Source organism: Vespula pensylvanica, chromosome 5 (genome assembly GCF_014466175.1).
Source record: "Vespula pensylvanica isolate Volc-1 chromosome 5, ASM1446617v1, whole genome shotgun sequence".
NCBI classification, from domain to species: Eukaryota; Metazoa; Arthropoda; class Insecta; order Hymenoptera; family Vespidae; genus Vespula; species Vespula pensylvanica.
Window position 1 is genome coordinate 49,253 of NC_057689.1, and position 27,718 is coordinate 76,970.

The 27,718-nt window shown below is 44.2% G+C and overlaps 1 protein-coding gene across 12 annotated transcripts in view; it reads right to left on the reverse strand.

Annotated features, from left to right (window-relative positions):
* Nucleotides 1-2,283: 2,283 nt before the first annotated feature.
* LOC122629176 (agrin-like) overlaps nt 2,284-27,718 on the reverse strand; it is a 235,541-nt gene continuing 210,106 nt past the window's right edge. For 9 of the 12 annotated variants that reach the window (XM_043812293.1, XM_043812292.1, XM_043812287.1 and 6 more), the window contains 22 exons: nt 22,933-23,148; nt 21,982-22,223; nt 20,156-20,342; nt 17,525-17,622; nt 15,263-15,386; nt 14,875-15,108; nt 13,741-14,037; nt 13,401-13,550; nt 13,050-13,310; nt 12,765-12,911; nt 12,316-12,552; nt 7,826-8,020; nt 7,400-7,573; nt 6,681-7,020; nt 6,298-6,525; nt 5,563-6,182; nt 5,054-5,465; nt 4,700-4,953; nt 4,482-4,578; nt 4,005-4,112; nt 3,492-3,666; nt 2,284-3,398 (listed from right to left, as the gene is read on the reverse strand). In XM_043812293.1, the coding sequence (XP_043668228.1) occupies nt 3,138-3,398; nt 3,492-3,666; nt 4,005-4,112; nt 4,482-4,578; nt 4,700-4,953; nt 5,054-5,465; nt 5,563-6,182; nt 6,298-6,525; nt 6,681-7,020; nt 7,400-7,573; nt 7,826-8,020; nt 12,316-12,552; nt 12,765-12,911; nt 13,050-13,310; nt 13,401-13,550; nt 13,741-14,037; nt 14,875-15,108; nt 15,263-15,386; nt 17,525-17,622; nt 20,156-20,342; nt 21,982-22,223; nt 22,933-23,148 (5,057 nt within the window). In that variant the 3' untranslated portion in view covers nt 2,284-3,137. The remainder of the gene's footprint in view (nt 3,399-3,491; nt 3,667-4,004; nt 4,113-4,481; nt 4,579-4,699; nt 4,954-5,053; nt 5,466-5,562; nt 6,183-6,297; nt 6,526-6,680; nt 7,021-7,399; nt 7,574-7,825; nt 8,021-12,315; nt 12,553-12,764; nt 12,912-13,049; nt 13,311-13,400; nt 13,551-13,740; nt 14,038-14,874; nt 15,109-15,262; nt 15,387-17,524; nt 17,623-20,155; nt 20,343-21,981; nt 22,224-22,932; nt 23,149-27,718) is intronic. The other 3 variants (XM_043812291.1, XM_043812289.1, XM_043812290.1) reach the window with 3 other exon arrangements.

The window sequence follows — 27,718 nt, forward strand, 5'->3', positions numbered from 1 at the left end:
AAAAACTAATTAAGACGTGTGCATTCGTATCCTGTGTAAATTCGTGTGCCCAGCCGCGTATGTTTTACACAGGAAAATATCTTGGCGACGTTTATCCGTTTAAGGAGTCGAAGCGCGAACACGCATCTTGCGAATAATTTCCTTCTCTCTTCGATCTTTACTTTCGAGCGTCTATTTGTCATCCGTCTTCTCCGCTCTTCTCTTCTCTTTTCTTCTCCTCGTTCAGAAATTTATTGATAATCATCCGAGGAACACCTCGCGATGGCCGAGCAAAAGACAGGATCGCAGAATCTCTAATTAGATTGGCAGTAAGCTTATTCGTTACGTTAGGTCTTTCTTTCTTTAGGTCCCGCGCTTGCTCGATTCCTTTGTTTCGAAACGATCAAGGATCGTTCTCGAATGCTACAAAAAGATGATTTAATCTCATACCCGGACGCGCGTTACAATACACCGGCGATAATCGTTCAATCGTCTCTTTCTTTTATAACATTTATTTTTCACTTTCGATCACCTATTCATTTTTCATTCGTTCGCAGCGACTCGTTATTGGACCGTACGAAACATTTAGTTCGATATGTCAACGATGAAATGCATGGGAAAAGATATGTACGTACTGTTTTAAACGAAGATATACATTGTATACATATGTGTGTAAGTATCATACTTGCGTATCTCAAAAGAGGGATATGTTTTGGAATTGTTTTATAATTCGTATCTTACGGTGACGAGAAGTAACCTTGCATCTTCTCAGGCAATAACGATAAACGGGTAAGAAGGGTATGGTATCGCGTGGCTTAATCATTAAATCAGTATCGTTTCGTTCTTCGCGCGTAACGTTGCTTCGTCGCGATCACGTTTCGGGATTCGATGGAAGTTTCGTCGATCCATCGTATCTGGGATCGTTCCTCGCGAATCCAAAGTTCCTTTTCGGTATTAGAATTAGACGTTATCCGTTTATCCGTTAAACTTTCATCGTTGAATGATTACGGACGATGACAATATTTTTTCTTTTCGTTCGAAGATATTATCTCTTATAGAGCGATCTTCTAGATAACAATTATATTTAAATTATAATTAATCGCATTCTTAGTGGTAAAAAACAGTAAACGTCGATTAACAAGATTTTATGTAAGCCCGTAAAATCGGGCACGCGCTTACGTATTTTCTCATAAATGAAAAATTCGATGGATAGGACGTTAAAAAATGTCGCATGTACAACGAAAATAGAGTATCGAACCTTATTGATATAGAGTTTGAACTTAGGCGTTCGTGCACCGTCAACGAAGTGCGACGCGCGAGATAAAATTCGTATATTTCCAGAGAGGGAACGAGCCAGATCGCTAACAATCGAAAAAGTGTGCGTTTAGCCGCGCTTACGTATTTTCTAATCGATAGAAAGTAACGATCAACAATTATCTTAGGCGTTGTCATTCAGACGTTTTCGTCTCGGTACGGAAGAACACATCGCATCGGCTTGACGCAAAAATTAAAACGGCGCGTGCGCATGGAAAGGCTAATTCGTGAAACGTTACGATTATTAAGTCGTTACATTCGTTTAGTTTCAGCATTCTGTACATCTCTAAACGTTCATTGCTTCGTAATCGATAAATCAACGATTCGAATACGTATATGTCGGTTATTTACAGATCTAGCGCACGCACGTACGATATATACCTTTGTATTTTTTTATATCGGTATATGCGTATATCTCCATCTATCACTCGTTCGTCGCGCACGCACACGCACACGCACACATACCTTCGCTCGGATCGTTGGATTAACACACGCAAGCGGGGTTTTCTTGGGATCCATTTTCGTCGTACATTTGCTAATGCATAGGCGCGTATTCACTTACCACGTGTGTTATCCATCGTAACATGGAATGTATATATAATAGATCATATACCTATATATATATATATGTATATATATGTGTGTGTATATATATATATATATACACATACACATACACACACACAAACACGTATACATACACATAAAGTGTATATTTATAATACATCTATTCTTTCTGCGCATTTTGTAAAAAGCCTCAACTACCAAAAACAACAGCGTGTACGTTACATCGTGTGCTTGACCGTGTAAGTGTGTGTCGGCGTTTGTACGTGTATACAGGGAATCTATGCTCCTTTCGTATTTGTTTCCGCGTACATATGGCTATGGGCATAAATTAACGATCCATTAAAGTACATTCGTCTATTTTCTGGAAATCCATATTCATTAAATCTCTCTATCAAACACTCAAACGTAACACCAAATTAGCGCCTTTCTCTCTCTCTCTCTTTCTCTCTCTCGTGCGCGCTCTCTTTCTCTCTAAGATTTCTTTCGTCCCGATATTTATTCAGTCTTGGCAATGTTAAGTGTTCTTTGTTATTATCTTGCTCTTTAAGTGCATTAGCATAGCTTATCGTAAATATTTAAATACGAGTATCTCGGTCGAAGGCTTATTCGCCTATCCTTACTTTCTGCTCGTTTTATGCGCGTTAATCGACGCGCTTGTATTCTTTCTCGAATAATCTCGCGCGCGAGTACGTACATACATATACATATATTATATATAATATAATACTATGCATATAATTATCGTATCAGCTTAAAAATATATTATTGTCTTTCGATGAAAACGCAGCACTTTTACCACGCTCGCACTTTTCTTCTCTCTCTCTCTCTCTCTCTCTCGCATCGATCGGAAAAGAGACACGACAACGACGACCGTTCGACCTTCGAAGCGAAAAGTATTATAACGGATCAAGTATGGCAGTCGCGAGACGTACGAAAATTACGGAGAGCGATCGTTTCCTCGCGATCTAGGACTTTGGCAGGAATCGTGATCGTTCGGGGCGAACGACGATAGAATTGGAGAAAGTCGTAGGGGCTTCGCGATCGAATGTCGAGAAGCCGGAAGGAAGGAAGAAAGATAGTTCGACGATTCGGTCCGTTCGTCGAGTATCCCAAGCTCCGTTCCTCTTCTTCGTCTACACGTTCGCACGATATATACGAAACGGGCGCAATCCGGACGAATCGGACGAACCGGACGAACCGAACGACGAACTTGGACGAAGAAGAAGAGAGGCCGTGAATCGGGCGAATCGTCGGATCGTCTCCGCGATTCGTTATCATCATACGTCGTTGTCGTGACAAAAGTCGATCTTCCGTCTGATCAGTTGCAATCGACGCTTGTCGACTATAAAGTCCGTGACGCAGCCCTTGATACCTCGATGCCCTGGTTTACCACCAACGAATAGTTTCCCGTTGGTCGTAAGTAAGGTTCCGCTTTCCATTGGCATCTTCACCGGTGCAAATTCGTCGATTTGTATCGTCGAGGCGCGCCTTCTTCGACTCGCTCTTATGTGATGGAAAACACCGTCGTCGACTCTCTCCTAGACGGATAAAGAATCGTTAAGGAAAAAGTGACTTAGTTGCGTCCGGACAATGTCGATCACGATATACTCTCCTTCGTATACTTTACTTACCCTACTCTTCATCATTATCTGTTCCGTTTTACTCTTGTAAGAAAGAACGACGTATCCTCCGCGCAAGGAAAGTATAAGGTGTTCGAGTTTTCCCCTTCCGATCCAAGCGATCAGGCCCTCCGGATGAATCGTTCTCAGTCGCAACTCAAACTTGTTCGATTGTTGTCCTCTGCGTCTAAAATCATTTACACAGATATACGTATAATTTCTCTCGTACCTATGTGCGAGTATGAACGACAACGACAGTTTCGTACGGAACGATTACTTTGGAGAGTCAAGCTGTGATACATAATCATTAGACATATTTATGTATTTAAGCAAGGAGTAAGGACGAAGGTGGCTCCGGTTAAAAGCGCAGAAAGAGTATTTCACTTATGACGTATTACTGTAAAGAAACGGAGATAGATCGTTGCTCTCGATCGAACGTGCGTGTTCTCTCGTAGGCGCTAGAAGGAGGAAGCATTCTCTAACACACATACGCGTACACATTTGTGACAGCAATCAGAAACTTACTCCGTATAATCGTAACTGTCGTACTCGTACTCTCCGTCCTCCTCCATGTCGTAGTCGGAATAGGACTCCTCGAAATACTCTCCGAGGGTAGTATTAGTCGTGTTAGTACTATTTGGAGTGTTACATAATCAGAAGATTAGTAATTTCGCTTAAACGGGTTTGTTAAAGCGAACTACGCGTTGCTATAGTCGTAGGACTTTGGTGCTCTCTTTATGGACCTCTATATACGTATATGCATACACACATATATATATATATGTGTGTGTATATATATGTGTGTATATGTATATACGTATATGTATATACGTATATGTATCTCTCTCTCTCTCTCTCTCTCTCTCACACACACACTCTCTCTATCGTTCGCTCGCTCGACCATTCTCTTAAATCTTAATAGCTAGCTACTTAGCCGATTCTATCGAAACTTTTTGAAGCAACGAGATTAGATTTCTATCGACGTTAAGAAAGATCACGTACCTTCTACCGTAACGATGCTTAAATTGCAAGAAGTTGTCGCCGTCGAATCGTACCGGTCTCTCGGAAATTTCTGTGCCGGAAACGTCGTACCCCATGACTGAAACGAATAACATTCTAACGATCTCGATCTGAATTTGGCCCGTTATTCGGGGCAAAACCTCGACGAGGTCTTTAAAAAGTTCTTAAAGAGTATGGGTTTGTCTGCCGATAAAACTTACAAAACTCGCAGTGCAGTCCGTTGTAGCCGCTGGCACACTTGCAGAGGTAACTGTTTAAGAGCGGAAGGCAAACGCCACCGTTGTGACAAGGATTCTCGTTGCTCGGACAAGGTAAACCGTCGTAGATCTCGGTATTGTGTTGCGTCACGTTTACGGCAAGATTTTGATAAGTCTTGCCGTTAACCATCAGCCTTTGAACGGCTCCCGTTAATCCGGTCCAAGCTCCCGCCAAGCGATGTACTTCTCTCCAATGTCTGGAACGACGATCGAAAACGTCGCCGATCGTAAGATCGAGGGCAATCCCGAGTACGATAACATCTCGATCGTATTGTTTCGCATCGATTAGAAACTTACTTGACTCCACCGACGTACAAAGGCGTTTCCAGATTCAACTCCGTCAGAGGACTTCCAGAGAGTCCTCTCGCCACCGTTCCGTCGTCCAACTGAAGAACGCCCTCCCTTCCGAGCCTGCTTATCCTGACGCAATGCCAGCTATCCAAAGTAACGATATCCGGGGACGTGATATTGGCGATACCGCTTCCGAGATTGAACCTGAACTCTAGTCTACCGTGGACCAAGTTCAAACTGATAAAGTCGCCTCTTCCGTTGTTCAGTTGGCCGTTGTATAGCAGAAGGCCGTCGTTGACGAGAGTGAGGAACCATAGTTCGATGGAAAAGGCTTTGGCGACACCTTCGAGGCATGGCAATTCGAGAAAACCGTCGCCGGACATCTCTGGTATTAACAGTTCCGTTAATTCCGCGTCCACTAAGGAACGAACCGCGATGCGTTAACCATCCTTCGCGACGTAAAGGGGGTCTGTATAAATAAGATGGACGTTCGAAGAAATGATTTGGGTACTCACGAATTTCGCAATGAACGCCGGTCCTTCCGGGTGGACATTTGCAAACGTATCCACCCTGGGGCAGTATGTCGCAAGTGGCACCGTGTTGGCAGGGCTCGTCGATACAAGGATCCAAGGATTCCTCGCAATTCCGGCCGGTGAATTGAGGCGGGCAAATGCACTTGTAATCCGGTGGCTCGTACTTTTCGACCGCGTAATTGCCACGCTCGAAACTCCCCTCGTAATCGAGATCGTAGTCGTAATCGCACTTTGTACCAACGCAACGTTTTTTCGAATTCTTCTTCGATCTTGGCTGATCGATCGAGGCGCAATGCGAACCCTTACACCTGACGATGCTTACGCCGTTCTTGCGAGCGTTCTTATTAATTCTATTCTTACCCCTCTTTTGCAATCTTCGACATTCCCGACCATTGCAGAGATCCTCCTCGTAGATCGGTTGACAAGTCGCTCCGTTTTCACAGGGAAGATTGGCGCACGCGTTGTCTCCGCATTCCTTAACGCGATAAGTCTCCAAAACGTCTTTATCTCGTCCAACGTGCAGGTCGACGAATATTCGATTGATCTTCAGCTTCCGTATGCATCCCAGAAAACCGTGGTTGGTGCCGATATTGTCGTAGACTCTGTTCAAGATTTACACAAATATCAATGATTTGCACGAACGTCAAATGTCAACGTTCCTCGAGTTTAACGATATTCACGGGGGTGCATACTCCGATCGATAATAATCTCGCTCACTTTGAATAATTGCTGGGCATATTCCCAACGAAGGTATCCTGGTTCAGATCCAAGGACTTTAGCACCCCTTGGCTCTGGCCAACGATATCCTCGCCATCGTTGAAGATCAGTACTCCGTCCTTGTGATACCTTTTCGCCGCTACTCTATGGAAGGTCTTCATGGTGACTTTTTCCGGCGAAGTGAGGATAACCGGACCGTTACCGAGATTGTATCTAAATTGTACGTGTCTGAAAAAATGGCACGAGTAAACACTAAAAGGTAGCCAAGCGATGTAGTTACATAGTGGATGATAATAGGGTCTCTCTCTCTCTCTCTCTCTCTCTCTCTCTCTCTCTCTCTCTCTCTCTAAGTCGAGCTATATCGAAGGACGAGAGAATCTTACCCGTCGACGATAGCGAGAGAAACGAAATCGCCGGTCCCGTCGCTCTTCTGCTGATTGTAAAGTATGATTCCGTTGTCGGCGTAGGTCTTTAATTCGACCTCGATGCTGAACTTATGATAGGCCTTCAGCCTGCTCATTCTGACGTAGCTCTTACCGTCGAAGGAAGGTACCTCGTAATCTCTCTTGTTTATCTCTTCGTCGCACAGCAGCCCCGTGTAATTCGGCCGACAGATGCAGACGAATGTTGCGCTCGGCAGGTCGATGCACGTTGATGTCATGTGGCAAGGATAGGAGAGACAGGCACGAAATTCCTCCGTCGGTGTTACTGGCACGTAATTGGCTGCGATGAAAATTGAGACACGATTGTTGTTGCCGTCGGTATTTCGGAAGCAATTACGTACGAATCAAACGCACTTTCGTACGAGGATTCGAGGATGTACGTGATATAGGTACATTACGTGTACATTATGTAGGTATTGCATGTATCATCTTGTAAATTGAATCTATTAACACAGTACGACGAAAATAGTTGAACGCGCACGTACATTGGATGGGTATGTACGAATGACGAAATTATTGGGTCGCGCTCGACTCCGAGTATCGTGATACGACAATATATACGGTAATGTGAGAATTTTTGAATTTTCGTATATCCAAGTACGAGATAAGCGATAAACTTGCGAGACTCTTCGGATTTTTCTTTGCGAAACTTTTCTTACCGAAACATTCTTGTCGATCGCTGGTTTCCGCGTAACCCTCGGAACAGATGCAACCTCCGTTGGAACATTCGCTATTGGGAATCGTGCAGTCCTTATCGTCGGTGCAAAGATCACCGAGAAGCGCCGTGACGACTCTAATAGTAGCGGGCGTCGGCCGATATGCCGCAGCGATTCCTGCAAAATCGAACGTTAGGCGAATTAACAACTTGACGACTCTGATTATCCGTCGTATCACCGTATTTCCAAATATTCCCATACGTTAAAGTAACGGAACGAACGTTAATGCGTTCGCGCTGACGGACGACGCACGTTTTCCGATAACGGAAAATTTTCTTATTGAACGCGTCGCTTTCCTATACGCGCATGATACATGGACGATACCTACATACACGATGGTTGTGAACTTTTTTCTTTACAGTGACGTACCGTGCTTAAGGTTATCTCTGTCGATGGTGATGGTTTCTTGATGAGCTCGATGAGTGTAATAGTATCGTGGATCTGGTTCTGGGACCAAAAGGTGCCTGGTAGATTTAGATAATGGTGAAATAGCGGCTGCTGGTTGAGTGTATTGCACGGCGGTGTATCTCTTAACGGGGAAGTCCGTGTTCACGAGAGGATCGTCTGAAAGTTCAAACAACATTCGCTTTGCTTACTCCTCGAAATCGATCCTTTCTTGAGAGATGCGACGACTTATCTTCTTATCGTCACATATAAGCATTATTATTCTATAAAGGAACAGGAGCGACCGGACGTTTTACGATATTTCTATCATGGTCTAAGTCTACATATCGTTAGATATACGTATGTAAATGCTTTAACGATAACGGTGCGGTCTTATCAAAAACCGCACCGATATCGAGGATGTTAATTATAAAGGTATCTTTTATGCGATCTGTTTGCAACTGTCTACATTAATTACCGACATGGAAAATGCTGGATCCGCGGTTAGAATAAATATATATTTGCCCTAATTAATCCGTGACTGAAAGCAATCTCATTAAAAGGGATCGTTCGTAGAGCATATTTACATCGTCGTTTTTACAGGGTCAACAACGTGAACAATCGATTCTTTAAACGCCTAGCACGTTTAATCGCATCATTGACGTTTCGACGATGTTATTAAACATTCAAATTTTCAATGTTACCCCTTGATAGATTTTCGTCTACGTTCGGCGCATCTACGTTCTTGCCTCGACTTAAAGGGGTAAATGAATAGATGGATAGATGAGAGAGAGGGGGGGAGGAGGAGGAGGAGGAGAGAAACGCGTGACTCTACCAAACGTACCGCCTCAATGCATAGCAATTTCTGTAAATAATGAGAATCCAAAAGCTAATCTTATCGACTCGTTGGACTCGTAGACCGTGAGTCGAGCCGCGAGTAACAAAAGTTTTAACGGTGGGGTGGTGGCTTGATGGGATTTTAATTACTTTCCAATTGCAATGTTGTTTCCTATTATTTCTTTTCGACGATTTTCGTGATTTCTTTTTTCTGATTTCTTTTTTGTATTATTTTTTTGAGCAAGCTTCCCTGCGTCCACTTTTCTATCTCCATCGGTACCTTTCCTATCTTTCTCTTTCTGTTCGCGTGCGTTAACTCTCTTCGATCGTATACGCAGGCGTATTGAAAACGTACGTATAGATAAACGTTTGGTACAGAGCTTGCAAAGTGGTCTCCGTGTAAACGATTTTGGTTAATTTAAGGAAAAATACGAGGTTCCGCCTTTCCTTTGCTTCGTTCGAGTTTGATTCTTTTTCGAAAGCATCTGCTTTTAAATCGACCTTGCTCGCGTATATCCCTACGAGAGTAGGATACTTACAGTTTGCCTTTCCGAGAATGAAAAGAGATAAGGTAATTCGAGATACTAAAGAATCATTGCGCTTCTTTATCTTACTCCTCTCCTCTATTACCAAGTTCGAATTTATCAGAGAGCTCGAATCGAATGCATTATTAGCTATCAAAGTGTCTTTCGTTCAAAGGAATCTTGCGACATCCGCGTTTATTTTTATTTTTCTCCGTAGCTTAAGAATAAAGAACGCGGTCAATGGAGTTTATCGTTCGTAAGATCTCTCTCTTTCTCTCTCTCTCTCTCTTTCTCTTCCTTCTTCTTCTTTACTTTTTCTTTATTCTTTTTAACTTTTAAGCGACGTTTCATTTCCCGTTTGCAAGATGATCGCGGGTCTTAGTATATCGAGCTTATTTAATTTGGGCCAAGAGGCGAGAGAAAGAGAGAAAAATCTTTTTCCTACGATCAATTTTCGAAAAATATCGCAACAAATTTTATTTACATCGTAATTTCTACTGCTTCCAGTCTCTACGAGGATACTTTTCGAAGATCGGTAGAAACGTATTTGTATCGATACTTACGTACGAAGGAAGAAAAAAAATGAAGTCTGTTTAGAAATTGACAAAATTACTTTGGCCGCTTACATGGAAGATGTATCTACATATTTATCTACAAATAGTTTTCTTTTAAATATTATGCTATATGGAAAAAAGAAAAAACCGAGCTTGACCCATGACGAACGTTTAGAAACTCTGGAAAGAGCGGAATGTAATAAGCATCGGCGTAAGTAAGAAGGAAGGGCCAGGAGGCGAGGCCGAGGAGCGAGGAGGAGGAGAGAGAGAGAGAGAGAGAGAGAGAGAGAGAGAGAGCGCCCAGGGTTTCCCAGTTTTCCCTCGTTTCCTCACTTTGATCAATTCCCTCGTTACCGTATCCTCGACGGTAACTCGATCGTTATTACTCGCGCGACCATCAAAGGCGTCACGCTTTCAGGATATCCAAGTGATCGTCGGTTGGCTCCTTTCGAGCGACCGGAGATCCACGAGTAGTCCCCCCAGAAATTACAGCATGCATTATTTACAGGAGGCAAAGTGCTATCTCTCACATCGTTCCTTCGACGTTTGCGCATCTCTCTCTTTCATCATTTCGGTGTCCTATTTTCATCCCTTTCGTATACGTATAGACAAACTCTAGGGATGGGTCCATACCTCGAGCAGGCAAATATAGTCGAAGAGGAATCAAAGAGGAAAAGGAAAAGACACGGTGCACGGGGTGAGGAGGACCGTAACGTAATGTAATGTGATTTATGTTTGATTCCCGAGAAGCAAGGAGAGAGAACTCGGCGAAGAACTTTTTAAGGAATTGACTTCCTTCGACGCAAAAGTCGAACGGTCGAGTCGAGTTTCGTCGTAGGGAGGACACGTCGGTTGGATGACTGGGCAATCAAAAATAAGGACTGCGGAACGGGACGGCGAGTTTAATAGATTTCGACGTTACGTTTTACGAACTTTTCCGTAACGCAGGAAGGAGAGAGCGTAATGCAAGTCGAGCCAAAAGGGAAAAAACAACAACGGGAAAGGCTGCGTCTTACCGTATTTACCCTTTTCCCCTTTCTTTTTTTTTTCTTTTTCTTCCTTCTTCTTTTTTTTCTCTTTTTGGTATACCATCAACCCGCTCGCTCGTTAAAACGGACTCTCCGGTATCGATCGTGTCACCTTGAACGCAGTCGCCGTTACTCTACGATTAATTGCATGTCCTCTTTTTATCGCGAAGCTATGCCACAGACCGATTCCAGTCGGGAAATTTGAAATCGATCGTCGTCCAAAGACGGAACGTTCCTTTTTTTCGTTCGACGATAAGTTCGGCAGCGAAGCAGCTTGCCGTTATTTATACAATAACGTCGAACGCGTGCAAGGAGGATCCGGAGTATGATTTAATTAGATCTCGTACTCGGTGGCTTGTCTACTCGCGAACGAGCTAGCTTTCCTATCCGACTTTATATTTTCAAAGGTAACGGTGTGCTCGCCGAATCGAGGGTGGTTGTGCAAAGTCTGAATTTGAATCGGGTCGATTCCGTGGTTTCAATTTGTCAGAGCCCAGCGCTCATATTTGAGTTGGGAAACTAATTACCGACGTAAAATGAGCGTACTCGCGCGCGCACGCTCGCGTCCTCGTTGACTCGTGTACGCCCTCACGAATATTCCGCGTGATAAGTTTGATTAATGAAAGCAATAACTGTCAAACGTAATGCACAATAGAGCGATACCGGTTCGAGCGTTTGCGGATAGGCGTCTTGGTAAAACAGAGGCCACGACTCGACGCGCTGTCGCTTCCTTCCTTTCCTTCTCGTCCTTTCCTGCGAGATCCTTCGAGATCGGTCGTTGGCCGGTCGAACGTCGACACGTTTCGGCTTTTAGTTTTCGGCGCCGAGACCGAAATCGATTGAGAGAGCGAGCAAAGCGCCGACAAAGTGTGGCCTCCGGGTTATAGAGGTTCAGGGGGTTATAAACATATAAATATATACATGTCAGTAAAAAGTTGATGAGTTTATTATCACCTTTGGATACAAAGGAAATAGGCTGCCGCAGATCAGTTCCTCGTGGTGTTCTCTATCGCGCGTACGATCGTTTTCTTTCGTTCGAACGTGAAAAAGACAAGAACGAAAAAAGAAAAACCAAAAAAAAAAAAAAATCACAAGAACAAAAAATTAAAAGCAGCTCCTGAAAGCGCGACAGAGGCGTATCTTGTAACAACCTTTTCTACTCGTTGCTTTCCTCTTCTATGGATTAACAATATCTTAGACACGTATCCGATTATAATATATAAACATCGAGCGACGAGATGAGTCGTATCGATCGGGCGTATCGTTCGATAGCCGAGTGAATATCAACACAGGTAGACGTAGAGAAACGCAGTAGTAGCCTAGGTAAACGCATCTCGTTTACATTCCTAACGTGATCTAACTCGAATCCTGACGCGTTATTTTCCGTCAAATGTTTCCTCCTCCCTTTTTTATTCTTTTTCTTCGCATTTATATATAGTACTAGTTCTAATCGTCGAAACGCAGAGAGATCGCTCATACTCAGTAACGTAGAATGTAAAGCGGCCTATGCGGCGTACGCTCAGTGAACCCACCTCTGCAGTGACCAAAGGCCTGGGTCACCACGTCCGCCTGGTGACGACACGCGTAGAGACGTAGTTCGCACTCGCTGTCGTAGGTCTGTCCGTCGCTACCGCAAACCGGTACCAACGGTATGTCCGTTGGACAGGAGGACGGACAGACGCAGTGTGGACCGCCTATTTCGGAGCAATGTCCTCCGGAATAGCACTCCAGTTCCTTGCAAGAGGTTGGAATCGGCGGTATCGTATCGGCTGGGAACACACCAAAGAGGAACGTTAAGTCTTCTCGAAGGGCCATGCTATCTCTCAACGTTTACGCGCCGCTTAAGTCGGTCGAATCGAGTAGGGATTCTAGGTAGGTCAGACGCGTGCAAGCGGTAAAGATAGCTGGATAGGTTTTGGCCAAAACGAAAACGTATTTTCTTTCTACTTATCGGCAAGAATACCTTTTCTATACGATATACCTGAATAACAGCCGGTAGGCGTGAGTATTTTATTGTGATCGGTGCAGATCGTACACTTTTGCCCTTGAATGTCGGGCTTACAGACGCAACGTCCGGTCATTTGCTCGCAATCCTCCCGGACCGAACCAAAGAGCGAACAACCGCAGGCTGTAGAGGAATACAAAGGGAGAAAAAAGACATATATGTATATGGATATATATGTGTGTATGTGTGTGTGTGCGACCGCGATAACTTATATCAAATGTAAGAGTTTAAACGCGCCCGAGGAATAATCGTCCGTCTTACGTATACATCCTTGATGTCCCTCGCTGATCTTTGGCAATCCCCAGTAACCTGGCATGCATCTGTCGCACTTGAGACCACCCACTCCTGGTCGACATTCGCACTGTCCGGTTTCCGGATTGCAGGTGTCGGATACGCTACCCAGTCTGTTACAATTGCACGAACTGGGACAACCAGCGCCATCCGGTCCAAGCGCTGCGGTTTTACCGTCCGGACAGCAGCCGTGCCAGGAATCCGAGCACTTGACCACTTGAATTCCTTGGACTAACGCGAAAATGGCCAGTTTATTGTTTTCTTCGTTTCGTTGTATTAGCACGCGCGAGAGCGCCGATTAACCTTTACGTTGAATTTTACCTTTCTTGCAACAGCGAGCGAATCGTGGAGTTTGATGGCAATAGCTATTGCTCGGACAATCTCTGCGATCGGGTCCGCTTCCACAGTCGTACTCCTTGCCATCGGCGTCTATCAACGGTGGATCTCCGTTGCAAGGTTTTACCTCCATGCCTGAACGCGCGATAAAAATCAAGTTGAATTTAAAAGAAAGTCGTTTCTTTCGTCCGTGAAAACTACTGTGAAACAACTACAAAGTATATTTGGATATGTACAAAGTTAGCATATATTAGTATCGTCAAAGGATGAGGAAGAAGAATAATATAGCTCGAAGCATTGTTAATGTGCAACTAAGATGGCCAACCTTGACAAAGATCAAGGGGCCTCAGTCGTAACTCCTGTTGTCGCTGACAGGCCTCCATCTTCATCGCGCAGAGAGACGAATATGTCCTAAGATCGCTGCCGCAAACCGGACGCATATTTTCCGGCGATATCGAGGCACAATCGAATCGGCAGCTACATCTTGGAAATTTATCCGGTCCGAGTTCGCACGTGGCCTCGAAATCGCAATGAATGTCCTTGCAAGCCTCTCGTTCTTGAGTGCTGGTAACGTCGGCGACCGTGGTGGCCACGCGTGTCAGAGCCGGGGTCGACATCGTCGCTGTTTCGAGCGGTTAAAGAGACAAGTGGAGAGACGGACGGAGACGGAGGCGGAGAGAGAGAGAGAGAGAGAGAGAGAGAGAGAGAGAGAGAGAGAGAGAGAGAGAGAGAAAGGGGAGGGGAAGAGAGAGGGAGAGAGAGCGAGATTAGAAAGCGGTTAGATCAATAAGAATCGGAGGATTAGCATTGTTCCAAATGAACATTAATTAATAGAAGCTTTTTATCGAAGCGTTCGCGTAATAATGATCTCTACGATGATTTAGCCCTCGTTTGTAATTTCAACGCGTCGGTTCGCGAAGGGTACCGTTCTTTTAAAAGTTACGATTTAATGCAAATTGCATTAAACGTTACAAGTGCATTTATTGCGCATCTAGGACCTAGTTATCGTATTCATCGAAAGACATCGAAGAAATCGAAGTTATGCCGAACCGCGAATAACGTCGATCCGGGTTCGTTCGCACGTACGGTGATGTGCGGGAATAATTCGCTTGACCGATCTTATCGCGAAACGATCGAAGCGCGTTGGTTCTTTTAAACGTAGAAAATATAATATTTTTCGTACAACGATATTGGAAAGGAGAGAAACACGTCAGAGCGATCGATCGCGCCTTCGATATGCCCGTTTCAATGGATCCTTCAATGTCCTTTTGTCCAATTGAAATCGCAAAACGTCTAGTTCGCGATCGCGATTGTCGAGCGTTATCCATTGTTTCGACGAAGGGTAAGTTATTTTTTCTGCTCCCTTTTTTCCCCTCTCTTCGGCACATTGTTCGTATCTTCGATCGGCGAACGAGTTTTATAGAGAGGAGTTTTCAGAGAAGGGAATTTTTCAACTTACTCAGCGCTGCCACAGCGAATCTTTCACCGCAGTCGCCGTAGAAAATCACGTGCAGGGCCGGCAATTTCGGGTCCCTCCCACAAGCTGCCTTTTGTAATTCACACTCGGATTGGTAAGTCTTGGCGTCGCTACCGCATACAGGCTCTCCGTTACTTTCCGGACAGATCTCCGGGCATACGCAGACCCCTGCCATACAGCGGCCTCCGTTTTCGCATTCCACCCTCGCGCAAAGTTCTGCAAACCGTTTAAATCTTTCGCTATTCACTTTTTCGCGGATAAACTCGTCTAAGCGTGCAATCATGTTCGCGCGATGAACAGAATCCGGCGTTAATCTCGTTCGATAATTTATATGCCTGCTTGTGAATTAGAGGTAACAAAAATGACTAACCACAATCGCCCATATAATGGATGACGATTTCAGTCTGAGTCGTGCAGGAAACCTTCTTCAAGGCGCACTCGTTCTCGTAGGTCACACCGTCGGATCCGCAAACTTTGTCCGTCGGCTCTTTCCCCTGCGAATTGCGTTACATTGTGGCGATAATAAATGTTGTTACGCGAAGAGATAAGCAATGGCCGGTTATTAAAAGAGCACGGAAGGGAAAGGGAAGAAAAAGAGAAAAAAGAATAGAAAAGAAAGAAAATTATACGGTCCTATTCACCGACGACGACGAGGCCTCTTCCTCGTAAGATTCGTAAAGTGAGAAGACGAGAAATCCCTTCTACGATATTCCTACTCGGTAGAAACTTTTTTTCATTTTCACATTTATTTTCCGAACGTAACGTACGTAATAAAAATGTACATTCGTTCGATAAATATCGGTTTAATCGATTGGATCGCTCTCCTTTTAACTCGCACAAGTAAATACGCCTATAAGTAAATACCGCTATACACCGATACGATATTCGAAATAATCGATGCTTCCCAATGATTTATCCAAATTCGTTGGGCGTATTCATTAAACGATATTTATGGAATTTCCCCCAAAATATCTCTAATATTTTATAACGATACAATGCATTCCCTTTTATATTTCGAAGAAATGGCACACGGACTCTCCCTCCATCCTCGATTTTGAACGTTGGTATAACGTTGTTGTAGATACATAAATGCATTCTACATATATAAACGGATATACTATAAATAATAGAAAATATTATTAAAAATTGATTTATTCTTCGTAAGAGATTCAAACCGCGCGCGAGGAGGGTCGAAAGATCATGAAACGCGCGAAAGTAAATAATTCATGCTTGTCTTTTCAACTATAGATTTTTCTTTCGTAACGTCGTCGCGTCATAAGGGAATTCTAAACTCTTTTCCTTCCTTTAACCGTCTCTTCCTTCCTTCCTTTCTAGCACACTTTCTTGGAGAATAAAAGGACAAGTTTCCCTTTCCCTAGCTTTTCCTTCGACGAAGCACACGCGCTATTCCGCTACTCCTCTTAACCCTCCGAACGGATTCCTACGACCACACCCGAAAAATTCAGAATCGCTCGAGGTATCGTCAGCAAGACGTTTCACGAATCCGGAAGTTACAATCACTTTGTACTCGTATATCTGGATGGAAAGATCGTAGGTTTTTCTTCGAAAAGAATCAACGGCTAGAATCCATGGTAGATCGAACGTATCCGAATGTGTCGAATGGAACGTTAACGAAGAGAAAGAAGTCGAGCCCCCGAACAACGAAATTGTTAACGTAAGCGAAAACCTTGGAACGCATACGCTTTCTTTTTCTTTCTTTTTTTATCGGACGATTCGAAAGAAACACCGGACGGACGCGATCGTCCTCGACGATGTACGATTATGTAAATACGATCCACGTGGATCGCATTTTATCCCCTCTACGTTACCATTTTAATCTCTGTATACGTCTAAGGGGTCCTTGAAACGAATAACGGCCGTATACGAAACGATTATTAATAATCTTCATAACGATAATTCCTTGTTCCGTTATTCGAGAAGAACGATGGCATTGCGTACGTTAGTGGATAATCGAGCGGCCATACGAGTATCAGCGATTATTATTCGATTAATAAAAGAAACCCACTCGCGTTCGCAGCTGCGAGTGAAATCTATCGACCGACGATCGTTCGTTCTCGCGAAAAGTACTTCTACGGCCTAACGATTCTGCCGTCACGATATAACGAAATGCTTGTTGTTAGACGAAATAAAAAACGAGAGAAGCCAGCAATCGAATGTTCCGATCTCGCTGGTTATCGAAGGCCATCCGACATGCGTTAAGTCTCGCTCTCGTTAACGCAACAAGAGTAAAATATTCATCCCACGATGAATGCCCTATCGAGCATACACGATATGCATATACATATGTATCTATGTATTTGCGTGCACGATATGAATTCCATTTGTAACACATGTTCGTCTACGGTTCAACCGTGATTTTCCCAAATTTTTTGGTCAGCGAACGATAAGAGACAAATCGGTTCATTTTTCCATTAATAACGTTCACTTACGAGTGCTCCGACAACTACATGACCTACGAACATCAACGATCGGTTCGATCACTCGTTTTTCTCTCTTTTTTTCTTTTTCGTCTTACTCCATGGTACGCGTATATTTGGATAGATAGAAAATCAAAGAAATTCCTACTACGATTTCTAAAGTTTTTCTTCGATTTTATTACGTGCCTACTTACCGAATTTTCGCATTTCGTCGGGCAAACGCATTTTGCCTCTCCGGCGCTGTCGCTCTCGCATTCTGCGTAATGTTCGCACTTCTTATTTTCGCAACCGTCTGCAAACAGGAAATTGGTATTACTTTATAAACGTAATGGCGTTATAAATCTAACGTACGAATTAACGACGAATTAACGTCGCGAGAGGATAATCGACGTGCGTAGTTTTAAACATCTTGTCCCGAGATAGAAACTATCGTTTATCCTATCTCCAAGTGTCCCTCGAAACTTGACCCCTTCTTACGGACATTTTACGAACACACCGCGGATCGATCGTTCCGGATGATATAAAAGTGACGACTCTCGTCGTTTTGAAATGCCGTCGCGTAACGCTCTTGACTAGAATTTTCTTTTCTTCTACGAAGAGGTTGTCTCGTGGATGTAATATTAATATCGTTTACGCGAGCTAGTGCTCTCGTTCTTAATTAAAAGCGTAGAGTCTTGCATATTAATGACTTCTTTCGGAGGAGGCATGAGCGATCGAAGCTGCATTCATTAGCGAAAGGAATTCGATACTCGGACCGAATTTCAACCACGTATCGAAACTATGCCGGCACGTTTTTGTCTTTGGCCGCGTACGCGCGAATAGATATTAATAGGTAGTAGGTACGTTAAAAGAGCCGTCGGGTTCTTCACACGAGTGAGACTTATTGAATCATGACCGTTCGCTTCGATTTTCGTCGAAGATCGATTACGACTGAAATATCTTCTATCGTCACGATTTTCATTTTTCGTAATTGTATTCTTTTTTCTTTCTCTCTCTCTCTTTCTCTCATCTTCTCTATCTCTAGAAAGTAATCGTTCGAAACGGCCCTTCGGATTTTGTGAACGATTTGTCAAATTAGACGAATAGACGTCGTTATGCGTTTATTATAGGCTTAAATCGCAGTATCGTATCTAGAAGTAGTATAAAGACGTAATATACAAGTCCTCGACCAAGGGAAAACCGCGGTGTGTTCGCAAATTTCGTATCGATCGGTCTTGCTCGACAAAGCGTCGACTCGTTCGTGAGAATCGAATTCTCATTTAAATGGAAATATATTCGTATAATGTTTTCATGCATTAAGCGAGCAGGAAAAGCAAAATTCGATATTAACGCACGAAATTATTTGGATATTTCACATATAGAGTGTAATATCTTAGACGACGATGGAGATAGGTCAGCGAGACACGTAGATATATTGGGGTGTATGCTAAGAGATTCGTAGAAGCGCGTAGGAGAAGAAGTAGGACTGGTAGTAGGAGGAAAAGTAGGAGGAAAAGGAAGAGGAAGAGGAAGTGGAAGTGGAAGAGGAGGGCATCGACAGATGCATTTGCGAATGTGTGAATTTGCGTTGGAAATGAACAGAGCCAGGTGTCACGCGGAACCCAGCCTCGGGGCGAACCCTCGAGTTGTACGTTTGTTTCGTGCACAGCCGGGTCATTCGCGAGTAATTTCCATAAAGAGGGCGAGCGAGAGAGAGAAAGAGAGACAGACAAACGGACAGACAGACAGAGAGAGAGAGAGAGAGAGAGAGAGAGAGAGAGAGAGAGAGAGGGAGGGAGAGAGAGGGAAGAAGAATGTAGAATGTAGAATGGGGAAGATTAAAGCGGGACTATATCGTAGTTTCGCGCTTTCAGAAATCCTTGTCATCTTGTTATGACGGACGATAAATTTCGTATCGCCTCCAGGAGGTGCATCTCTGTTCTCTGTCCCCCCCCTCTCTGTGTCACACAGAATCTTTGTGCCGTTTCTCTTTTCTCTTTCTACTGCCTTTTCATCGCAAATATCTCGTCATCGATGACAAAACTTGTCTTTTGGCTTAATAATTTTCATGTTTCAGCTCTCGTGACAAATTCTCGATATTAGTGAAAAATCTTTTCTTTCCTAATCTAACGCGAAAGGTAGGAGAGAGAAATCCCAAGGAAGCCAGAGAAAGCGTCATCAAGGAATTCGCATCCTTGCTTTCGCTCGACTATTCCGTTCCTCTTCGTCCCACATCGACAATACGAAGTAGAAAGGAGCGAGCTGCTGTCGGGCTGCTGCTTAGTTGCGGTTCGCCCGAGACGAGGATTAATAAGAATGAAATTGCAGGTTACACGAACAATGAAATTGCCCGAAAAGAAGAAAGGTGCCATTGTTATTAAACGCACCGGAGAAAATAATCTAAAAGATATTAATACCCGAACGTTCGTGGGAACGTGCATGCATTCGCGAGTATGTATGTCGGAATTTTTTTGATAAAATTTTTAACGAGAGCAGATGAGAAGGAAGAGAACGTGGGGCCACGATCTTAAAAAAAAAAAAAAAAAAAAATACGAAAAAGCGGAAGGAGAAAAATAAAGATTTCAACATCGAACAAATTTAGTAGCGTTCTCGCAAAGCGAACCACGGCAGATGGGAAAGCGTGCGCGTCGATCAAATCTCATGTAAATGATTCTTCGATAAATTCGATTTAGCTTTTCCAGCTCCAGGAGCCGTCCGTTGCCGGATATAGAATCGTGGCCTAGCTCTGCAAAAGTAATTTTTACTCGCGACCGAGCTAATTACGCGCGACGACTCAAAGATATACTTTTCATCGTCGAAATCTCGTCGAGTCTTTGGTTACTCACTACACAAGCCCTGATAAAGAACTCGAATCTCTCGGCGATGTTGGCACGCCTCTAATCTCAGCTTGCACTCGTTCCCGTAGCTGATGCCGTCGTCCCCGCAAACTGGCTGAAACTCCGCTGGACAGGTAGGACACTCGCAAATGGCGGTTCCGCCGTTTTCCGCACAAATTGCACCCCATTGGCAGACCTGTGAAAACAAATTTCGTCTCTCTTGTCTTCTTTCGTTTTTCTTTTATTTTTCTTACTAGTATAGCGAGATTAGTCGCATTAAATGGAACTTTATCCTGGTAAATTTGGTTCGCGTCAAAAAAGGACGCGGATCTCTCTCGATAGTCCCGTCCGAAGGACGCGAACGCCTCTTCTCTCGATTCCAGACACGAGACGGTAGGGGCGCACCCTCGCCTCCTTCGCTCGCCTAAAGCTGATAATTTATCGCTGACGATATTTTATCGCGACGCATAATTTACTACGCTCGGCTGCCTTAATTCTCAGGATTTAATGTACTTTGCTCCATTAGATAACTGCACTGCACTGTCCTTTTTCTCCGATGTGGAATTCCGCGCGGAAGGTCGTAGAAATATTATGAGATTAGCAACGCGACGCGACGCAACGCGACGCGAGGCGAAGCGAGGCGAAGCGACGGTACGGTACTAGTACTCGATAACTTCTCGTTATACCCGAGGATTCGACTCGGCTGGAAGCGAATTTTTACCCGCTATCTTCCATCGCTTATACCCTACAACCTGCCCTCTAACTTTCAGCCTCGAGTTTCCTTCGTTATCAATTATCGCGTGGAAAACGAAGACACGATTTCGAGGGATCGTTACAGTTTTTCCTTTTCTCTCTTTCGTTCGAGCTTCGTATCGAGCTTCGTATCGAGCTTACCGTTCGACACTCGAAGGATTTGTCGTCCTGCAAAATATGCGCAGAGTTGAATCATCGTCTCGTTCTCGAAACGAAAGGGGAGCCAACAGGTTTCCGTTTCTTATGAAAGTTTAAACGATATGCCGCGCTTAGTAATAATCTCTTTGTCGTTAAAGAAATAAGAAGATCCGACGACGAATTAAACGGACGGCGAGGGCATCGGAATGGTCGGAAAAAGGATTCGAATCGACGGTGATTCGATACTATTATTATCTACTCCTAAAAATTCATCGACCCCATTTTTTTTCTTTTCTCTCTCGCGGAGGGACGAGGGAGCTCGCGATGTCATCCGACCTGGTTGTCGTCCAATTAGCGACAATCGCTTCTCGAGGAGACTCTCGTGAAAACGGTACGCGCTGAGACCGTAGCATTTAAAAATCTTATCAAAGAAATCAACGAATAGGGAAAGCAGAAAATGCGAATACAAACGAGCTATCGTAATGAAAGAATTATTTCAATCACGATATTTTAGTCGTCTTTTCGTCAAATTACTCGTCTTATTCTGTCGACGTCGAACGAATCAAAGAGCAAGTAATAAGCAAGATTTATTTTTTCATCCAAAGTCGCGATAAAACTCGTAAACATTATCGCGCTTCGATGCGGAAAAATTGAAAAGAAAGCCTAGTAGAAAGGCGTCGTGGGAATATCAACGTAAAGAGAAAGAGCTACCGAGACCATTAATCGTAAAAGCGATGCACGCGTTCATGCGAGCGGAAATCGCGAAATACCTTCCTACCTATCTCCTCTCGTCGTCCTCGAGAGATTCTCGGTCGCAATTTGTCGGGTACTCGGTAGCGTTGGTGAGCAAGATACAGATATAGAGATAGATGGATAGATGGAAGCGAGAGAGAGAGAGAGAGAGAGAGAGAGAGAGAGAGAGGAACTAGGAGAGATCAACTGACCTTTTCGGAGCAGGGTCCTCTCGAGCCGCAGGTACCCGTGTAAGCGACCTCGATATTGCTCTTCGTTAGACAGGCCCGTCTCTTGAGCTCGCAAAGGGACGTGTAGGTGGTGCCACCGCGCGCACAAACTGGTCTCATGACTGGCTCGCATTCCGGACCGCATTCGCAGCTCGCAATACCATATCGGTTGATGGCACATTGTTCGTACGAACCGCATTTCGCCTCGTCGCAGGGATTGATACCTGAGAAATTGTGCGGAAAATGTGACTTTATATCATACGTTTCGCTGCATCGTTCGAATAGCATTTCCGATTTGGTTATTAATTTCGACATATAATTACCAAATTATCTTGTCAATGATTCACGCATGATTTATTTATTTTTTTAATTTTTGTGAATACGACTCGAGAATAAAATTGTATCAATTTTATCGCGTATTTCGATAAATACAAATACGAGGTATATCAAGAGACTTAGATACCGAAGAGGAAGGAAGGGAGGGAGAGAGAGAGAGAGAGAGAGAGAGAGAACCATAAAGCGATTTGCAAAAGCAAAATGACGTACTTTACATACACGTCGGCGGTTTATCGACGCATAAAATTGCGCGAAATGCGATTGGTAAGAGGCACGTCTCAACGCATTTCCGGATGCTTAAGAGAAGGAATTTGGCGAGCGTTTATCGATCAAAGTAGCACGATGCTCTCAAAAATACAAAATGATCGTTTGAATTAAATCTTTGATATTCGCGTTGACTTACGTTTCTTTACTTAAGAGGAAACTAATCCAAACTATTCCAAACGTAGGTATACCGCTAAACTCTCATTGTTTACGAGAACGACCAAGCTCTTACATTGTTGGTTGAATGATATTTGTGCGATAGATAGCGCGTTTCTAGGAAAGCCTGGGCTTTGAAGATAGAGAGTATTTAACTCGTTCAGAGTTTCGTCTTACCTGAACTGCAGGCACCATTATAGATCTTTCGAAGTGGAAGTCTCGATCTGCAAGCTTCTTGTCGGAGACTGCACTCGTTCGAGTAAGTCTTACCGTCGCTTCCGCATACGGGCGAAAATTCGAGTCCGCACTGTTCCCCGCAACGGCAAGCGGGTTGCCTGGAGCCATCCAACTGACAGATTTCTGGTTCCATGCATTCGACGCTACCACAGGGATCTGTAATGTCGAATAAGAGCCATCAAGTATTTTTCAAATAATTATTATAATAACATCGAATGAAAATTTACGATCTCTCTCTCTCTCTCTCTCTCTCTCTCTCATTTAACGTCAATAACGTTTCATTAAAAAAGGAACTGGAGCAATCTGTTCGTCCATTATGCTCCATCGCTTAGCAAAAAGATGACAGAAAAAAACAAGTAGGTGAGAAAAATGGCGATAAAGATGGAACCGAAGGCGTTACCGTGGAAGAAGTCACGCTTTACCACGAGATTAATCTTCAGCCTCGAGCAAGCTGGAAGAAAGCTAGAATTTAGTTTCCTCCTCCGACCTCGAGCATTTGTGTGCTTCTCCTCTATACGACTGACGGGGCAGCTTCTCTTCTCCCTCTGTATTCTCGAACGTAACTAGAGCGTAGAGAGCGAGCAAATTTGTATCTTTGATAACGGCAAGCGCTCCGATCTTACATACGTCTACTTCGTCCTACCGTCAAGACGACGTTCGATGCTTGAGATTCTCTGCGAGACTAAAGGATAGGGAGGGATAATGCTAGTGATCGTTACGATATCCGCAAGCTGTTTACAAGGACAATGTTAGTGGGGAAGCAGAGTGGAGAAATTTCCCTCTTCGTACACTTCCAACATAAACAACGAACGTCAAAGAACCTTTGGCATGGATCTTTAAGAAGATAGAAGCAATGACGCTTCGTGTTCATTTCCTACTTGCTAATATCCAATTTCTTTTTTATCGAAAAGAAACGAGAAGAACTTATTTATTGAAAAGAAAACGTATGCGCATAAATCATGGAAATTGAAGTGTGTACCACGAAAGTTATATTTTGATGGATGAATTTTCTTTCTCGGTAGGACAGAAAAAGAGGAAGACGGAGAGAGGGAGAAAGCGAGAGAGCGAGAGAGAGAGAGAGAGAGAGAGAGAGAAAACGTGGACATAACTCGAATTCCATCGGCCCGGTCTCGGGACGCCCGAGGGATCTACCGGAGAGAGAAAGCGTCGCGCGAGCGATAAAAGTGTGTTTAAAATTCCCGCGTCGCCGCCACAGGGCAATTGTTTTTAAGTTCGTCGGTGAAATCCCTTTTCTTTCCGCCTCTCCGCTCTCGTTCCACCCGAGCATTCAAGCGTCGCGGCTTCTGGTTCCTCTTGCGTCGTCGCCGTGGCCTCGCCGATTTCAACTAATCTTCCAACTTGAGAGAAACTTTTCCATGCGGTCTCCGTCTCTTTTCTTTTATCTTCGTCTATCTCGACCTACCACGCGCTTCGTATCATCCGTGAGATAACTTTGAAAAAAGGTAATAATAATTTCCAAAGAGGAAAAGTGGAAAATCTGGATTGAGAAGGTTTTAATAGTTGTACCGAATGAGCCGGGAAAAGAAAAGGAGCGGAACATCTTTGGAATTTAACCGATGCAAAGCGTCGACGATACGAGATAGGACGACGGGAATGGATTTTTCATCGAAGAGTTCAACAAATCGGTCTCAATTTTATGGACGTTCGAACGTTCCCGCGCGTCTACCGACGCACACGCACCGAACGGATGCAATATATTTGATCGATCTGCCTCGATTCCGTTCTTCCGCAACGATGCATTCGATAAGCTGCGTTTCGGTCCGGCGCGGCGCGACTAACTTGATCCAGATAAAACATATTTATCGATAACGGCAGCGCGCGCAAAACCGATAGATTCGAGCCATTCGTCTTTCGATGGAGAAACGTTGTTACTACTTTCTTCGTTTCTTCTCCCGGTGTATCGCTGGTTTAACGCTTATTATCGAATCAAAGTATTCGACGTCTTCTCGGGCGCATTAATCGTAAGTAAAACGTACTCGTAATCTCGTCCAATAAACGAAAAAGCCGAACATCGCATATATCGTAATCGTCATATCTCTTGGTGCATCTGCGAGAGTGAGAGAGAGAATATGGCGGTCTTATCTGCTGCTTCCGGCATTGCTCGCAAAATAGCGAGAATACGAGACACGCGAAACGAAGGCGAGCGAACATTACGAGCGTCGTATAAAGGTATTATGTCTGGAAGGTGGAATGACTGGGTTTATGTTAACAGCAGCACCGCGGTACTTCCGGGTTAACGTACACCAGCAGTAACCCGCTTCCGTTCGATCTACCTTTGGTAGGACCTCAGGTATCGCAACCAAGAAACCGGCAAAGCCATCGTACACACCATCGTCGTTGTCGTCGTCGCGCATCAGGGTCGCGCGGATATCCTACCACTCTTCCCTCCCCCTCTTTCGAGTAGGAAACATAAACGCGAAAATTCGAAAGACTACCTATCGATTTTCGGTGTACCGTCGCGTACGATGCTACGCTTGTTATTCGTTTAGTTCGAATACAAAGTCGAAGGAAGATTTTATATTCGAAAAGTGGATGGTAGAGGTCGGTCGTTCGAAATAAGTGGAAAGCGAAGGAGCAGTATTCGTCCGGTTAGTCGCGTGCAACGTTCGCGCGAGTTCGTTTTCCAAGTAGAACTTCGGACTCCTATATTCCTTCTCTTCTCCGTTACGACGTACGAGTATACATGTTCTCCTTTCAAAGTGAAAATCGAGCGTCGCTCCTCCGCCGATCCAACGAAAGAGAAGCTTCCGTCTCGTTGAACCTGTTCGCAAAAGGTCTTTGGATAAACACGTTTCAGCTACGTCACCAGTCTGCCTTTCCATCCTACTTCTTTCACGAGCGCCCACACGTAGACATCCTCTCTCTATCTTTTTCTCGCTTCGAGATTTCCTCTCACACGTGTCCGTGTACACGTACGTTCGAAAGAGGCAAATACTTTAGCCTAGCGAGTGTGAGAATTTAGTTGAATCCATTTTGCAGAACCGAAGCTCGTATCCGAAGCGCTCGTCCTCTCTGCATCCCTGTTCCCAAGACCCTTATACGGGCCGCTCGAGCGTGAAAAGAATGGGGTACAGTTTTTCCACTTCTCTCTTTCCGTCTCTACCCGAGATACCAAAAGAATAATCTCAAGTTAAAGTGAGTTTATTCGACGAAATGTACGGGAGAGTAGACACTAGTAATCTCTACTTGCCGTACGTTTTCGCGTTAATTAGTCGAAGAAAAAACTCTTTATCTCGTTCGATTTCCTTTAAATTTTTTTCTTCCTCCTCGACTCTTGGAATATTTTCTATTGATATTGACACTTTTATCTTTGATATCGCATCGATTTACGCTAACGCGTCACACATTTTAAAGATGATTCTTTTTCCTTCTTTCTCTCTCGATCGAGAATCTCCGTTTTTAATCTCCAACGGAAAAGTTGTTCAACTCGACTATGGAAAACGTTTTCGCATTTTCTCCATTTTCAATATACTGGTCCAGATTGCCGATCAAGAAGCAAACGGCAGAGGAGAAAAGAGATGGAAAGGAGGAGAAGTGGGGGAAAGCGAAACGAGTTCGGTGGCTCGGAAGTCTCGAAACTTTTCGAGCTAATTTGATTTATCGTCGGCGCCACTCGAGATTCGTATCCGGAGCTATTCTACTCTCGGCCTTACCCTCGAACGAAAGACGTTGCGAGCGAACGGACTAGAGAAAGGGGATCGGGTGAAAGAAGGTGGGTTCGAGCCACGGCAAGTGATACTTTATGCCGCGGAGAATTTATTATCGATTTTGGCGTTTAAAAGTATCGCACGGGACCAACTGGCACCGATTGATAAACGTTGCTCGCCCCGTCATTGTCGGAGCGCCGTCGTCGTGCGTGCCTTTCGATCCGAGAAAGGAGGAAGATGCGAGAAAACGGAAACTAATGCGAGCGAGTAAGTAAGAAAGAGAGAGAGAGGACTCTTTCCGTCTCTAGGACGATCCTCGGCGACTTTACCGCCCTGGATATTACGTTTCATTGTTCCTTATACAATACCAAGGTAGAAATACAATTGAAAAGGAAGGAGCGAAGAAGTCTCGCGGAAGAGAGGAAGAATGAGAGAAGAGAGACGAAGAAGGAAGGACGAGGTAGGAAGAGGAAGACGTTCGTCTTTGTAAACTTCCGACGTCGTCGTCCTGGTGTGACTTTCTCTTCCTTCGAGTCTTCTCCTTATCCACCTACCGAACTAAAAGGCTCACTGGATCTAGGCGCAGTCTAGTTCTCCATGCGAATCCGTACCGTCGTTATTACGCTCAAGCGGACAGATTGCGAAGAGGGAGAAGAGAACCGGATTATAAAATTGCACTCGACGATAGTCCAAAGTAGTCGTACGCGACCACTGGATATTGTTAAAGTTCGTAACTTGTGCAATTTTCGTTTTATCTACTCTCTGCCTCTAGACCCCTCCACCGCCCCCCCCCTCTTTCTCTCTAGCTTTTTTCTCCTTCGCGTCCTTAAAACGAACAACGGGAACGTAACGTCTTGCTGCCCGACGTTAAAGCAGTCCCTCGAGAGCTCTAATATTCTTTTTTCTATTTTTATAATACTTTTTTCCACTCCTGCGTAAAACAGGGATACCGAGTAACAAGTTAGACCGAAGATGGTCGCGACAAATTCAAGCTATTTCGTTAACACGATATTCAAGATCGTATCGTCTAACTTCGCGGAAATCGAGAAGACTTTATA